At 47.0% G+C, this 16,923-nt stretch overlaps 1 protein-coding gene across 1 annotated transcript in view; it reads right to left on the bottom strand.

Annotated features, from left to right (window-relative positions):
- LOC131663408 (nucleoprotein TPR) overlaps positions 1-16,923 on the bottom strand; it is a 490,761-nt gene that overhangs the window by 267,079 nt on the left and 206,759 nt on the right. The window contains exon 9 of the mRNA XM_058933811.1: positions 4-518. Within this exon, the coding sequence (XP_058789794.1) occupies positions 4-518 (515 nt within the window). The remainder of the gene's footprint in view (positions 1-3; positions 519-16,923) is intronic.

Raw genomic sequence — 16,923 nt, 5'->3', positions numbered from 1 at the left:
CACCAATTGTCAAATTGTAGCTATTACATTTATCTTCTAGAATCTTTATTTGTGATTTATATGTAGCTACGTTTCCTTGTAAAAGACTAAAACGTTCATTTGCAGAATCTAATTGAACCTTTAAGCGACAACAACGAGTAGAATTATTTTCAGCTTCCTTTCTTAATCGTTCAATTTCATTGTTAAGCATCTTTTCGTGAGCGGCTTTTTCATTTTTATATGTTTCAAAATCATTGTTCAGCTGCTTGAATTGATTTTCAAAAACTTGTGATTTTTTATCATAAAATGAAGTTTTATCAGTTGTTTCAGTAGTATTCATTGAATTTTCATTTTCCATTTCCTCTTGATTGTTGCACAATTTTTTTGATATTAGCTTATCTTCGTTATTGATTAATGGACGTTGATCAACACATTGTTGATACATTTTTTTATACATATCACGCTGTTTAAGTATCCCTTCTAACATTTTAGCCTGCCGGTTTTGAGCCGCTTGCATTTCATTCAGTTGTTCTATATATCTGAAAAAGAAAATATTGAGGTATCACTTAAATTGATTGTTTATGGACATAAATATTTTTAATCATTATTTAATAAAACGTAATATTAATGGCTTAAAATATTAGTGTCATATAGTGTGATTTGCGCAATGATTTCATTTCTTAATACAATACATAAATAAACTTTTACTGATAATATTAAAAATCTAAATTACATCAAATATCTATATCATTTGGAATGCCATACGGAAAGATATTATTCATGAACAATATATACTATAATATATTGTAACGGGGTGTGAATCCGTTTTAATTTCTTTGTCTCGCCCGATGCACAGTCGTACCGGAATGCGCGCGGCGAGATCGAAATAATCAATCTTGTTAACTAACCGGAGAGAAGGAGAGGACGAGTGTCAGTCAACCAACTTACTAACAGCAAAGATAACAACAGATTAACGTTTCAATCATCCACAGATTAGTTAATTCAACATGTAATCTACAACGCACTTGGCCCGTGCACTTAAGCTTATACAATGCGCGCGACAATCTTACATACCGTCATTTCGCTTAAAATCAATCGTTTACGATATTCGTTTGCATGCTCGTTCGCTACCGATTTTCCTGTTTTAGTCGGTATGAGGGGAGAGCTAAGATGTTACGCGCGGTCGCTTATCGAAACAATAACGCGAAGCTGGCCAGCTTACCTTATGCGATTAGTTGCACTGTCAGGGGGAGCACTTCAATGTCGTCTTTTAGCATGTAGCTCAGGTTGCCACTTTTCCGCTTAAACACGAAGCTCTCTCTGTCGTCGTGCTGTTTCTGTCGAACAGATTCAGCAACCTCGTGGCTGGCCTCCCATGGCGTCTCAGCTAGCCACTCGAACTCGCAGCAACAACAAAGAACGATCAGCCGTTTCACGTTCACGCTCCTTGTGGTATTCACACGCACGCACGACGTTGCTGATGCTAAAGGCACTCCTAGGTTCGGGCACGCTATTCACGACTTTTGGGTAGCTGCACAACTCTGATGTTAGTATTCCCGGACTCCTGCACCCTGTTGCCGGTCTCAAAGCCGCTTCCCCACTGGTCCTTTTCTCTTCGCGCGTGTTCCTTCCCATTTCGGACCGAGTTCCCATTTTCGACTTACCCGAGCTAGTAGATGCCGCCCTCGCAGATCGCCACGCGATCGAGACGGTAGCGCAAACCGGATGTTTACCATCACAATATATAATATAATATATACAATAGTTATATTGAAATATTATAAATATATTAAAAACACAATCAGAATATCAAAGTGGTAAAACTAGAAAAGTTTCCTATGATTACGTTATGCATTCTTTTTAATACAAATAATATACATTTTGCTGATGGCAAAAATAGTAACATTATTCAAACTTAATACGACGTCTGTTCGGAAAGTATCGGGCCTACCTCTATATTTTCGTGCTAGCGTTATTCTTTATCATCTAGTGGGTGGTATCTTTCAAAGTAATACCCACTTGATTGAATAACACGGTTCCATCGATATTTCCACTTTTCAAAACAGTCCTGCAACTCACTTTTACGGATAGCCTTAAGTATACTCGTCGCATTCTTTTCAATCGTTGTTTTGTCATCGAATCGGTGTCCTTTGAGTGGTTTTTTTAGTTTTGGAAACAGCCAAAAGTCACAAGGGAATATGTCGGGACTGTATGGAGGTTGTTGAAGCGATGCGATATTGTGTTTGCTCAAAAACTGCTGTACAAGATTGGATCAATGCGCTGGCGCATTATCGTGATGGAGAAGCCAGTCGCCACTTTCCCAAAAGTGCGGCCGTTTTCTTCTTACTGCATCACGCAAACGTTTCAAAATTTGAACGTAGTATTCTTTATTGACTGTCTGACCTGTTGGTGCATATTCGTAACGTACAACACCTTCACAATCCAAAAAAAACAATCAACATGAACTTAACATTGCTCCGACTTTGACGTGCTTTTTTTGGTCTTGGCGATTCAGAATGCTTCCACTGTGAAGATTGTTTTTTGTTTCAGGATCATAACCATAAACCCATGATTCATCACCTGTAATAACTTTTCTAAGCACATTATCAGCATTATTGACCATTTCCAGATTGTCCAGAGCGATTTTTAAGCGAATGTTCTTCTGCTCTGCTGTGAGCAAATTTGCGATGAATTTCGCACACACGCGTTTCATTCCTAAATTTTCGGTTACAATTTCTGAAATGATAGTTTTTGGTATCCCAAGGTCTTCTTCTAGTTCTCGCACAGTCATACGACGATCTTGTTCGATGGCAAGTCGCACCCGCTCAATATTATCTGCGGTTTTTATCGTCGAAGGTCGGCCGGAACGAGAATCACTATCGACAGAATTGCGACCATCCTTGAACCGTTTATACCACTCTTTTATTCGTGTTTTGCTCATACACTCGCTTCCGAAGGCCTTTTGCATCATTTCAATAGTTTCCGAACTCGATTTTCGGAGTTGAAAGTAAAATTTGATGCAAATTCGTTGATCTTGTTTTTCAGTCATTTTTGACAATATCAAAATCCGACGAACGCGAAAAAGGCACTGTAAAGAAAGACACGCTGCGCATGAACTATACGTCCGGCAGATGTCAGTAAGTAACCAATAGATTCGTGAGACTTTACTGTTGACGTTTCTGTCCGGTAAAGGTCGTTCGAACACTATGGCGCGAAGATATAAACGTAGACCCGATACTTTCCGGACAGACCTCGTAGTTTAAAGATATGATTTAAGTGTTGTGACGGTAATCGTCAAGTTAGCGCTAGTCACTTAACCTTATTGTTGTCCGTGAGGGCAGCACCTCCCGGGGGGGACAAAAACATGTAACGAAGGAATTCGGCACGCGAGCAGACGGAACGCGCGCGACAAGATTCGAACTAGTGGAGCCGAGACCATCCGAGAGTCCGCCCGCTATCGCTGTTATCGCCGCCAATTACCGTGCCCTTGCCACCCACACACTTTGAAAACAGCCGAGATTAGCGAATCCAGGAGTGCTGCCGTCAAGGAGCCAACAAGCATCTGTCGGAGGCCACTGCGAGGAAGAGAGAAAGTGTGAGAGGTTTCGCCATCGAAAGCGAAACCAGTGCGTGTGCGCGCCCGCGACTCGCGAACACTATAAACAACAATAAAACTGTTACGTGCTGTGCGTAGTGTTCGTTGTTCTCTTCGATCGTCTGCGAGTAAAAGGTAAGCTGGCCAGCTTAATTACGCGATCGGAATTGCATGTCGGGTAAATAATTTTCAGTATTCGATACGTGTATGTAAGGCTCTAATGTCAGAGAGCGGCGAGCGTACCGGCAAAGCATGTTGCCGATGAGCGAGCGTGCGTGTAAACAAACGCGCGGGCCGACTCCGTGTGAACTTTGAGGAACAATAAAAGATCCGATTCATACTATTAACAAGTGTTTTCGTTTATTCTCTCGATTCACATAGCTTCCACTCAATTTAATTTAGGTTATAGACGATAATCGGTTGACCGGCGTATGCTTTCTCGTGCTCTCCCGGATAAGCAGTGAGCATTAACGATTCACGCGTGTCCCTTTAGTATAATCACGCGAAATATTTATTAAACGGTTTAACCCCGTTACATGGCGCCCAACGTTAAAGAACCTACGGTGTTTTTGATTGTGCAAAACACCGGTTCTTTATATTAACCTCGCGCTCGGTCAACCAATAGCTCAGGTGGCAGTCAAGTGTTGTTGTGCGCACTCGACACCGAAAGCCACAAGTGTAAACAATACCTGTTAGCTAGCTTGCGAAGGCCCGCCGCGGCGAAAATTTGTAAACAAACCTGTGAACGCGTGCGAGTGCGACCGAAAGATTCTCGAGCGTAAACACCAACGAATTTTGAAAGTTGCCGTAAATAATATTATACCCGTTGGCCCGGGGAAAACTAACAACGGCAATTTTCAAACGGAATTAATTTAATCGAATAATTTTATTTGTCATTGTCGTAACATAAAAGTTTTTTTTTAATATTATTAAAAGCGGTTATTGGTGTTTACGCACAACGCTCATTGCAACATTTTAGATACTAACTCACACAGCCGTGCTAACAAACAGTTAGTACGTCTGATAGGTAGGATCGTTAAATTGCGTATTTACGAGCAAAGAATCTTTCGGCAATTAATTCATTAAGCGCCCTTGATCAAGCCCAGTGTTGGCAAATAAAAATTTTTTTTATTTTTCAATTCGGCGCACGAATTTTAATATAACACTCGCACGCGCGTATAATACCTGTATTTTTTTTACAAACAAATCCAACGCGAGTAACCTAACAGAAAATCATGGACCGCACTCAAAGTGAAATAGAAAATTGGGTGTTGACGCTCCAGGAGGAGGAAATCGAAGAGTACCTCGAACACCTGGAGCTCAAAACTGGCGGAACCAAGCTCTCGAGAGCTGCACGTTTACAAAGCTGGTTACTCGGGGACTATTCCGCAGCGGACTTCGCGGAAACCGACAACCAGAACAGCAGCTCAACCAAAAGAGCCGCCCTACGCTCGGAGCTAATAGTATCCATATGCCAGGAACACACAGCATCCGAGCAAGAGGGAGAACATCCGCTAGCCCAATTACTACAGAGTGCGGATGTGATATCGCGAGTTCAGAAAACCGCGATAAACATCGCGAATGCCCTGGACAGCGGAGAAAATAGTAATAGTAATAAAGAGATTACTATAACAACTGACGAAGGATACCAGTTTAAACTCCCGCCGGCATTTGCAATTATGATACAGGACCTCATCTTCCGATGCAGAGAACATGAAAAGAAATGGGAAGTACAAGAATCGCGAAACAGAAATGCGTCTGACCTAACCCAAGTGATGCAAGAAATCGTCCAGACCAACATCAGGGTGCAGGAACACATGGACACCCTCGCAACCAGGATCACGGAACTGGAAAATGCAGGAAGCAAAACTACGCGGCGTGACGATTCGCACAGCTCCAGCGAGGAACCTCGACCGGAAAACACGCGTAGAAGTGTCACATTCCAGGACACTTTCACATGCCATTACGACGCAAGACTACCCCAGAGCACTCCAGCCGGACCCGGACTGAGGCCCACGGGGGCCGCCGGTAGAAACCCCCACCGGACGCCCCATTTCGGAGAGGGTGGACAGCATCAACTCGGTGGAGTTAATGCTGAAGTGGATAGCCACCCGCCGAGCATGTGGTCATCCCATCAGACGACAAACCCATGGTCGACTACAAGAGACGTTGGCCGCATCGTCAGGGGATGGAAGCTCAGATTCTCCGGAGAAGGCAATGCGAGCATTGACACCTTCCTATCAAGGCTGGACAGCTCGAGGAGCAGCGCGGGACTTACGGAAGACGAGATGCTCTTGGCAGTATCCGAGCTACTCGCCGGTCCCGCCCTCGTTTGGTACGAAGCTATGCGTAACGAATGGCTCTCCTACGCGGATTTCGAGGCAGACGCCAGAGCATGGTTTGGGACCAGCAGGCAACAACAGCAGCGCCTAACCAAGGAGGTCCAAGGCCGATACCAGGGCCCAGACGAACCCGCGAATGTGTATATCGCGAACTTAATGGGTCTAATGAGCCGGCTGAACCCCAGGATGACGCATGAAAGCCAGCTGGACCTACTACATGCCAACCTCTTACCGGAAATACAGAGCCAGATACGGAGATCAGAAATTGACTCTGTACGGACCCTAAACGACCTGGCCATGACGGCCCAAAACAACTTGCATCAGCGGAGGACAGAGCGGACGATACCAGACCCTCAGTCGACCTTGTATCCTGAGATGGCATACCATCCCCGCACCGACGCGGGCAAGGCTCGTAAAGGGAAAGTGGCTTCCATGTCCGGTGATAAACCGGAAGTCAGCGATAGATTGGAACGCATGGAGAAGGTACTCGAGAAGGTGACGCACCAGGTCGTCTACACACCGACGCCCCCGGGGGCAGCACCTAACCCGAGTCTGGAAGCCGTCGATGGTGAAAAGAAAGTCCCACCCAACGACGCGTTCAACCAAATCCTGTTATCCCTTAAGGAAATATCGGCGGAAATGAAGAGTAACCGCACCGATAAAAGCTCGACTTCCGAGGACCGAAGTAAAAGGTCAGAGACTCCCCGTAAACGAGGAAGAGAGTTCTCGGGGCCGATCAAATGCCACGAGTGCGGCCTACTGGGCTATTATAGGAAGTTCTGTCCCCAATGTAATAAGGGAAACGAGCAAAGGAGTGGATAGATGGGGTTGATCACACTCCTCATTCCATTAGCCCAAACCCCGCCGAAGAGATCTCGAGGCCTCCGCCAACACAACCCATGCCGTTAGTAGCGAGCGTGTCGGGCGTCGAGGACGAGAACTCCATTAATGACGCCAAAGATAAGCGTGGCAGTGGAGTGCGCATGGAGGATGAGGGCATCGACGCTAGTAAAGCCAGGGACCCTAGACCGACCGAGGCGATGGCGAAAGAATCGCACACGCCCCCGAGGATACGGGTAAAGGCGCACAAGCCGTCGAAAGGGAGCCCCAAGAAAACTCCGACCGTCCGAACCAAGGAAGCTTGGACGACGAGTGACGTCACTCGGCCATGCGACAGCACAATGGCTAGCGCTAAAATGAACAAGGGGCAAGGTTGTGAAGCTGTCGAAACTGTTTCCCGATATTCACCGGAACAGGAGACGCGTTGGTGGCTACCGGTAAAAATAGGGGAATTCCAAATACGGGCCCTCTATGATCCGGGAGCTTCCACCACAGCCATGGGAAGTAATGCCTTGCAAATAGCGTCTGTGCTGGGCGTCAGATTGAACACCACCCACGCGGGTACAGCGGGACTACCAGACGGTCGCAAAGTAACGATCGTTGGTCACGCCCTGCTACCGTTCACCGTGGGAGGGTTAACAATGCCGACGAGAGTAGCCATCCTCCCTACTCTCGCCGAGGAATGTATTTTAGGAGTGAACTTCATCAGGTTGTTCAGAGCGATACTTGATCCAGACGATAACACGCTGCTGTTCAAGGGATCGCAGGCCAAAATGGAGCTGGAGGTAGCTAGCTTGGAGGCTGGTCCGAGATTAGCCACAATCGGACTAGCCGAGGTTTCGGCTACACAACAGACCATACTGCAGAAGACCATTGACGAGGCCCTATCCCGAGCCCCGTTGGGCTTGGGATGTGCGGCAGGCATCGAGCACGAGATTCGGGTCGGCGATACGAAGCCGATTAAACAGCGTTATTACCCAGTATCGCACAGAGTCGAGCAAGAGATGCATAAACTGGTAAGGGAAATGTTGACCCAAGGGGTAATCGAACCAGCCGACAGTGGCTGGTCGAGCCCAGTGGTCATGATACGCAAGAAGGACGGCTCATACAGATTTTGTATTGATTTCCGAAAGGTCAATAAAGTCACCGAACCGAATGCGTATCCCTTACCGTTTATGCAAGATATATTAAGACGCTTGCGAAATGCGCGCTATATATCTACGCTCGACCTCAGTAGCGCGTATCACCAGATCCCGCTCAAGATCGAATCTCGGCCGATTACAGCATTTACCGTACCTGGACTGGGACATTACCAGTTCGTACGAATGCCGTTCGGCCTCTCGTACGCCGGTGCCACCTTCCAGCGGTTGATCGATAGTGTGATCGGTCCCGAACTAGGCGAATTCGCCTTCGCCTATTTGGACGATATCATAGTGGTATCGTCCAGTTTCGAGGATCACCTACGACATTTAAAAACCGTGTTGGACAGGGTGTGCGAAGCCGGTCTCTCGATCAATCGAGAGAAAAGCGTCTTCTGTAAGTCTGAAGCCAAATACCTCGGCCTGCTGATCAACCGCGAAGGGATCAGACCGGACCCTGAAAAGGTGCGCTCGATCATGGAGTACCCAAGACCAGGAAATGTGCGACAGCTGCGCACCTTCCTTGGGGTAGCTTCGTGGTATCGCAGATTCTTGACCGACTTCGCCACACATGCTCAACCGTTAACGAGGTTAACAGGAAAAAAGAGCGAATATGTGTGGGGAGAGGAACAGGAACAAGCCTTCGCCAAAATTAAGGCACTCATGATGTCCGCACCATGCCTGGGATTACCAGAACCAGATGGGCAGTACGTGCTGGAGACAGATGCTAGCGCCACCAGAATCGGGGCCGTCCTGTTACAAAAGGCAGGAGACGGCGACCGAATCATAGAGTACGCTAGCAGAGTCCTTAATCCGGCTGAGCAAAACTACTCAGCTACGGAGCGCGAATGCTTGGCGGTCGTGTGGGCCATCCAAAAGTTTCGCCCATACATAGAAGCGTACCCGTTCAGGGTGGTAACTGACCACAATAGCCTGAAATGGCTATACAACCTGAAGAATCCAATTGGACGTCTTGCCCGATGGGCCTTACAACTTCAAGGCCATACTTTCGAGATTGAATACCGAAAGGGGGTAGACAACGTATTGCCCGACGCCTTATCACGCGCTTTCGAGCCCACGAAGGCAGAGGTTGGCGCGATGGACCAGCCGAAGCCAAGGGACAGCGCCTGGTACACGGATCAATTCCGACGCGTCGAGGGTCAACCAGAGCGATACCCGGATTGGAAGGTGGTCGGCCGGGTGATGTATCACCGAAAGCCGAATAATGACCATCCAGGAGGAGATCAGTATGGCGAAGAATGGAAACTCGTTGTGCCCCCAGAAGAACGCAAAGCGGTGCTGTTCGAAAATCACGACCTAGAGACAGCAGGACACTTAGGACGCGAGAAGACCTTCGCCCGAGTCGCCCAGTCCTATTACTGGCCGGGAATGTACTCGGACGTGAAGGGATACGTCCAGAAGTGCCAGGTCTGCCAACAGTGCAAGGTCGAGCAACGGCCACCGCGCGGGCTCATGCAGGACCGAACATGGTCTACGCCTTGGCAAGTGGTTGCGGGCGACATCGCCGGACCCTTCCCAAAGAGCCCACGAGGGCACGAATACGTCTTGGTATTCATCGACGTATTCACACGATGGGTCGAATGCATACCCATTCGTAGTGCTAACGGCAAGACGATCGTGAAGGAACTTCGGGAACGAATAATCCTACGTTTCGGCGCACCCAAGATCTTCTTGTCCGACAACGGCACCGAGTTCCGCAATCAGTTGGTGGACGGATACCTGAGAGACCAGGGGATAAAACGGACCTTCACCCCAACCTATGCCCCACAGGCTAACCCTACGGAAAGGGTTAACCGCACCCTGAAGACGATGATAACGTCGTATCTGCGGGGGAATCATAGGGAATGGGACCGAGCGCTACCCGAACTCATGTTCGCGCTGAATACGGCCGTTCATAGTTCCACCGGGGTTAGTCCGGCCATGCTCAATTACGGCAGACAACCGGGAGCCCCGAATACTCTCCGGAAACGGATGGACGAGCTCGCCGAACAGGAAGAGAGTTTGCTTCGAATCGGACAATGGAACGAGCACATGCAGAAGAGCCGTTCCGCCATTCAGCGAGCTCACGAGAGCGCCTCGGATGAGTCCCTGAGGCAGGCTAAGTACTACAATGCCAAACACAGGGACCACAGGTTCGAAGAAGGTGACTGGGTGTGGAAAAAGAACCGCATACTGTCCTGCGCGGCACAGGGCATTTCCGCGAAGTTAGCACCCAAGTTCATCGGCCCCTTTATCGTCACAAAGGTACTCGGCGCCAACTCATATCGCCTCGCCAACCAACAGGAAGAGGTCACAGAGCTAGTACATGCTAAGGACCTCAAACCCTATTATGGACGAGACGACAACATACCGGCAAATGGGCCTCGAACGCGAGATGACGACGAGACCTCAACCACCGAGGGAGCCGAGGCGATGAACGTCCCGCCTAATGCGAGCGATACATCGGTACACGGAAACGGGAGCGCCAACACTTCAGATAATACACTCCGAAATGACGACGCGACAATCCCGAACTCACCTCGCCGTACTCGCCGTAATCCCCCCAGCCGAGTCCCGCTACACATCCCTCCTACTAACCCGACGAAGCGCCCACGAGGAAGACCTCGTAAGTCCGCGCTAACAACACACACCACACAACATCGACAAACGGCACGAGCCCCTCCTCCCATCATCGTGAAGAGGAAGAGGGGCAGACCACCGAAAGCGACAACCGTGGATGCATGATACACGGCGAACGAAGGACCTGGGAGACCGACGCCAAGGACCTCACCTTCGATTCCGGCGACGAAGGCCCTGGGCAGCCGAACAGGCGCCCACCTTCGATATTCAAAGTTGTTTGTAGGATACTAACTCGCCGGACATTTACAGGATGCAGATTACTCTCGATCAGTTCGAGCAAGCGGCAGCCGCCCTCATCGGCTTGGACTTAGGTCCCGCCGTCGAGGGGGTGGTGCATGCCGCGCTCCACCTGCTTGGCCAAAGGAAGGAGGAAGAGGAGCGAGCACGGGTGCGAGCTCACGAGAGCTCGTCATCCGTGCTCATTGAAGAGCTCCCGGCCGACGATTCGACCGCGATGCCGTCGAAGACACACGGCATCGCACGAGATGACGCCACACCGCTGCCCGGACCCCGGGGAGGACCAATTCCCCGGAAAGCCCCGACCGCGACCATCGGCACCCAGACGGAGGAGGGTGCCACCGACGCGACCTGGCGCCCCAGGTTCACCAGTCAGACACCCCCGTCTGGCGGGCGGACTTGGGGAGACATCGTCGAGGGGTTGAGGGAAGTCGAGCGTGGCTGGACGACCCTCAACACCCTCCAACGGTCTGTGTACGCAGAGTTCGATGCGTACACAGCCGCGGGACACCACCCGGAAGACTTGGACTACTGGGAGAAGGTGGTGTCCCGCCGTCGCCAGTTCGCGTCGGCGATCAGGGGCGTGCAGCAGCGCCTCCGCCAGGCCATCGAGGGCCCGGCGAGTGGCGACACCAACAACCTCCCCCAGTCTCCGGCCGCCGGGACCAGAACAACGGCTCCGGAAACCAGGTCGGAGATGACGCCGCACCAGGGCTCGCAAGAAGGCGGGGTAACCCTGGTGGTCAACGTGGACGGGAGCCAAAGCGGTCAGGCAACGGGGCCCATCCACATTAATGTGGTCCTGGGCCCCTCGGGTGCGGATTCCACGGTCGAAAGACCATTGTGGTCCGCCCCGAACCGTAGGAACGGGTTGCCTCTGACCCCCCGTGAGCGAGGGCTCCCAAGGGGCACCCTCTCCCGCGCTCAGTGGGAGGGGTGCAACGTGTGCCACTACCCCGGGGTGACCCGTACGGACCGCTGCCCACGCGTGCGGCAACACGCCGACCTGGTCCAGGAGAGACTGGGGTGGGCGGCACGCGGCAGACCTCCATTGGACGACCAGGGCCAGGAGATATCACCAAGGCCAGCTAGGTGATGATGTCCTGCCCCCGTGGGCAGGACCACCGACACGTCGCCCTGTCGTCCAATAAAATATAGATTTGACATTACTCGGATTATGATCCTTTATTATCCTTCCTCACCTCCTCCTCGGAAAGTATGGCGCTAACGGGATCATCGTCAAGGACCCTATAGGCCCAGACTGGAAGGGGGCTGTGACGGTAATCGTCAAGTTAGCGCTAGTCACTTAACCTTATTGTTGTCCGTGAGGGCAGCACCTCCCGGGGGGGACAAAAACATGTAACGAAGGAATTCGGCACGCGAGCAGACGGAACGCGCGCGACAAGATTCGAACTAGTGGAGCCGAGACCATCCGAGAGTCCGCCCGCTATCGCTGTTATCGCCGCCAATTACCGTGCCCTTGCCACCCACACACTTTGAAAACAGCCGAGATTAGCGAATCCAGGAGTGCTGCCGTCAAGGAGCCAACAAGCATCTGTCGGAGGCCACTGCGAGGAAGAGAGAAAGTGTGAGAGGTTTCGCCATCGAGGGCGAAACCAGTGCGTGTGCGCGCCCGCGACTCGCGAACACTATAAACAACAATAAAACTGTTACGTGCTGTGCGTAGTGTTCGTTGTTCTCTTCGATCGTCTGCGAGTAAAAGGTAAGCTGGCCAGCTTAATTACGCGATCGGAATTGCATGTCGGGTAAATAATTTTCAGTATTCGATACGTGTATGTAAGGCTCTAATGTCAGAGAGCGGCGAGCGTACCGGCAAAGCATGTTGCCGATGAGCGAGCGTGCGTGTAAACAAACGCGCGGGCCGACTCCGTGTGAACTTTGAGGAACAATAAAAGATCCGATTCATACTATTAACAAGTGTTTTCGTTTATTCTCTCGATTCACATAGCTTCCACTCAATTTAATTTAGGTTATAGACGATAATCGGTTGACCGGCGTATGCTTTCTCGTGCTCTCCCGGATAAGCAGTGAGCATTAACGATTCACGCGTGTCCCTTTAGTATAATCACGCGAAATATTTATTAAACGGTTTAACCCCGTTACAGTGTACATGATTTTTATGTTTTTATCGTTTTTTTTAAATAAATAAAACCATTATATATGCTTGGCAGTTAAATTTTCTTTATTTTATAATTATTTATATATGATTCCAAACTTGTTTTAGAGATTTCGTATTACTGATTGCAAGAGGGTTGGTACATAGGTTTGCGGGCAAGCCTCTTCATGTGCGCATGAATAAGCGGGAGCTGCGCGATATCGCTGCACCGTCTACGATGGCGCACACATTAGCGGCAGTCTGTGCGCTTACCGAGGCTGCCCTCGCTGCTAACCGCAAACGCTTCGTCTGCATTAAACCTTGCACCGCAACCTGATCTTGGACGTGTACTCTTGCTTTCGGGCGAAGTCCCCGTTAATTGCTGCCGTTATTTTTGCTGGGTAGCTTCAGCCTCGTTGGCAAGTATAGCTAAATTCCGCTAGCTGAAAATGGACGCGAAAGAAGGCGTTTGACAGAAATGAATGTATTGCGCGGAGCTGGCCAGCTTACCTCGCAATATTCGCGTTTCCGCCGTTGCTCAGGTTTTCTTAATCGGAGAAGAAGGGTACTCCTGCACTTCCTATGACGGCTAGTAAACTTTGAAGTGACTGTTCTCAATGTTTCGCGTTCTTTGGAGCTCGCGAGGGATGTCCTTCTTTTTAGGGAGAAAACACTGTACCGTCTGATTTCGTTCGACGTCGAAGCTAGAGTGTCTGGCACTAGAATAGTTCATGAAATAGGCCGGTCTCTCTTCTGCGCATCAACGTGTACGCAATGTGTACCCTAACTTCATAGCCAGCAGATGTTGCCCCGTAGGCAGTCCCACCGACGAAACAAGTGCGCGAATATAACGTTCATCGTTACAAGATATTAACGAGTTAATGTACAATACCCTGCAAAAATTCTAGAAAATTTTTGGAAAGAGAAGTCATTTTTTTGAGAGAAATATTCCTCATTTTCTTGATCATAGAATAAAAGTTCATAATGCAAATTAAAATAGAGAGTAAATACAAATTTTTTATATTTGACAAAGTTTTTCAGTCATTTTTTATATTTTTTATACCATTTAAATTTAAAAAGTTAATAATTTTCCGAATCAGCCAATATTATTTTATAAAATAAAAACTTCAATAGTAAGAAGATTAATAACAATAATTCAAATTTTATTTAAAATACTTATCAGCATTTTATTTCCTGTGATAAGAACCACTTTAATAACGCAAATAACAATGTTTTCTATGATATATTGTAACAGGCTGCCGATTAGTCGCTAAACCCAAGCAATTGTTATTGCCGCAACGGCCAACCAATGCTCTGCTAACTGCGTGCTTGGAGCACGCTAACTAACCTTATGCCGGTGTGCGCTTGCGCCGAGTTCTCGTAGCGAACCAACTCCGTTGCTCGTACTGACCGCTAGAGGTGCTAGTGCGCTCGCTTACCAGCGCTCCGTCGGCCGCAGCTGATAACTCGTTTGACGAACGACCCTAACTATCGCACTCGCGGTTTATGATGAATTCTCGGCGCGTTCAAATCAAAACATAAATACCGGTACAAGGTGAGACGAAAATAATGAAGTCGTCTCGTATTGTTCACGAACCACTTTATTATGAGAACTAAATCTTATACACGGGATGAGTAGCCGAGAGTCTTGGACGCACGCTATATATACAAGATTAATCTAACGGGGAAAGAGAGAGAGTATTAATTCCGCGGACGCCGCTGACTAACCGCACGCGCAGCAATATCAACGAAAATCACCGCGCACGCTGCGCGGGATCGCACGCGAAATTAACGCAAAAGTGCAGTGCACTTACCGCAAAGATGATTCGGATACGGTGGCCAACCGTATCCGCTTACAAAAAACAAAGAGCTGCCGCTGCCACCCGCTTTGGCTGCTGACGTTGGGCTGCGCTGCAAATACTGCTGCGGGATTGTTGTTGCAGCCGTTGTTGCTGTGCTCGTGGTGCAGGACACACACTCACTTGCAACACTCCGCACAGAATATCTACTGTTCACTCCTATAACCCCTTGACACTGCTGTGAATAACTTGGCGAATGACACGATGTAGCAAGGCTGACGAACTCTGCTATACTAACTCGCTAGCCCTCCCCTCTCGGTCGTTGCCCCTAGCGCGCGCTCTCTCTCTCTCTCTCTCTAACCTAAGCCGATCACGGCTATTTCGCATAGCCACGCTTGACGGTACACGCGAGTCGTAACGATTTTCGGCAATCGTTACAATATAAATTATTTAACTTATCGCTTAGTGTTTAGATTGATTTATACTTTATGTTTGTAATGGTCCTATGTATAAGCTATTTTCTTATTTAACTGTAACCTGCTAAACTTATCAATCTGTTTACATCAATTAGCATATTAACCGATTAACTCTCACAGGACGGTTTTTCGAAACCTGAGTTTGAAATATTCTCATGTCATGAATTCTCGTGGAAAAAATTTAGGAACCATTGTTTCTTATGTTTTCGAGTGTCCTCTTTTCAACTATGCTGGTTAAAATTGTCGCTGAAAAACTTTTACGGTCCAAAAATCAAAAATAAATAAAAAAAACATGATTTTCTGATTTCATTTTTTTTTTTAAATCGACTTTTCGTTCCCTAAGCATTTTTGTTAATGCCTAAAACCTCTATACATCGCGGCCTCGAGGTTTTAACTACAAGTTAGTATGGTTCTCCGGATATGAAAATTTTTCGTATAAACAAAATGGCGGCCGAAGTGAAAATTTTTTATCTAAAACTTTACAAATTTTTTTCTCGAACACTATAGATTTTCATAAAAATTTTCAAACAACAAAAATATCTTAGAATTAGTTATAAAATACTCTCAAATTTTTTAAGAATCATCCGAGAAAATTTTTGGATTTCGGAAAAGTCTCTGAATTGAAAATTCAAAAATTATGTCGGAAAATCCTGAAAAAATTTGAGAGCGTTCTTTGTTTGTTTTTAAGACATTTCTATTCTTAGAAAAATGTTCCTAAAGAGTATATTTTTCGACAAAAAAAATGTTAAAGGTTACTAAACAAATATTTTGTTTACCAATCTCGTTGTTTGTTTTTTGTTTTTTTTTTAATTTTGTATTTTTTTTTCACTTTTTAAAATTTTTTATGTAATTTTTTTATCATCAGCCATTATGACAAATGAGTTTTATTGAAACATTGGACACAGAAACATAAATTGCAGTCCTTACAAATCTTGTTACTTCTAACTGCGCATTTTCCTTCATTACAATTTTTCTTTGTTTCACAAGTTTTTAGTGAATGGTACTTCTTTTCTTTGATAAATATTGTCGACTAATCTCGAGAGCAAATTCTTTTGTACCAACTTTTCGACTATTTTTGTTGCATATGTTGAACAAAACAGTAACATTAGTTATGGATGATTGTATCAAGCGTTGGAATATAACGCATGTCCACTTTTTTGATCTTATTATCGGAAGGAGTCTGTTGAAATGCTGATCATGCACATCTACGCCCCCCATAAATTTATTATAATAAGTGAAAGCATTTGAATATTGTAAATCGGTTTTTTTCTTCTCAATTTTATCGTAACGTTTAAAAGTTGATAGTGGAGTGACATCCGCAGCTGTAGAAAGAATTGATACAGACTTTGAATCAACAACTGTTATGAAATTCATTTTACTGCCTTTTTCATGTTTCACAACATAAGTACCTTTAGGAGCTTTTTTATTTATATCATTTTTTTCTGCAACTCTGTCATTTCTAACTGTTCTAGTTGCTTTGAGACCAATTTTTTTCATATGAACTAGTAAATCTGGACTTGTGAAGAGGTTATCAAAATAAATATGGTAAAGAAATATCTTTCTAGGTGTAGTACTGATAAGTAATTGTTGTAGCATTCCAAGAACGACCCTACTCCCCTGAGCACAGTTCGGCAAGAAATCGGATGCATTCGATTTCTTTCCGCAGTATATATTGCAATCAAATAAGTAGCCATCTGCACTGCATAAAGCCCACATCTTTATCCCAAATCTAATAGGCTTAGATTTTATAAACTGCTTCA

The sequence above is a fragment of the Phymastichus coffea genome, unplaced genomic scaffold (genome assembly GCF_024137745.1).
Source record: "Phymastichus coffea isolate CEN01 unplaced genomic scaffold, Cenicafe_Pcof_1.1 PCOF00035, whole genome shotgun sequence".
NCBI lineage: Eukaryota > Metazoa > Arthropoda > Insecta > Hymenoptera > Eulophidae > Phymastichus > Phymastichus coffea.
This window is presented reverse-complemented; position numbering and strand designations above follow the sequence as displayed.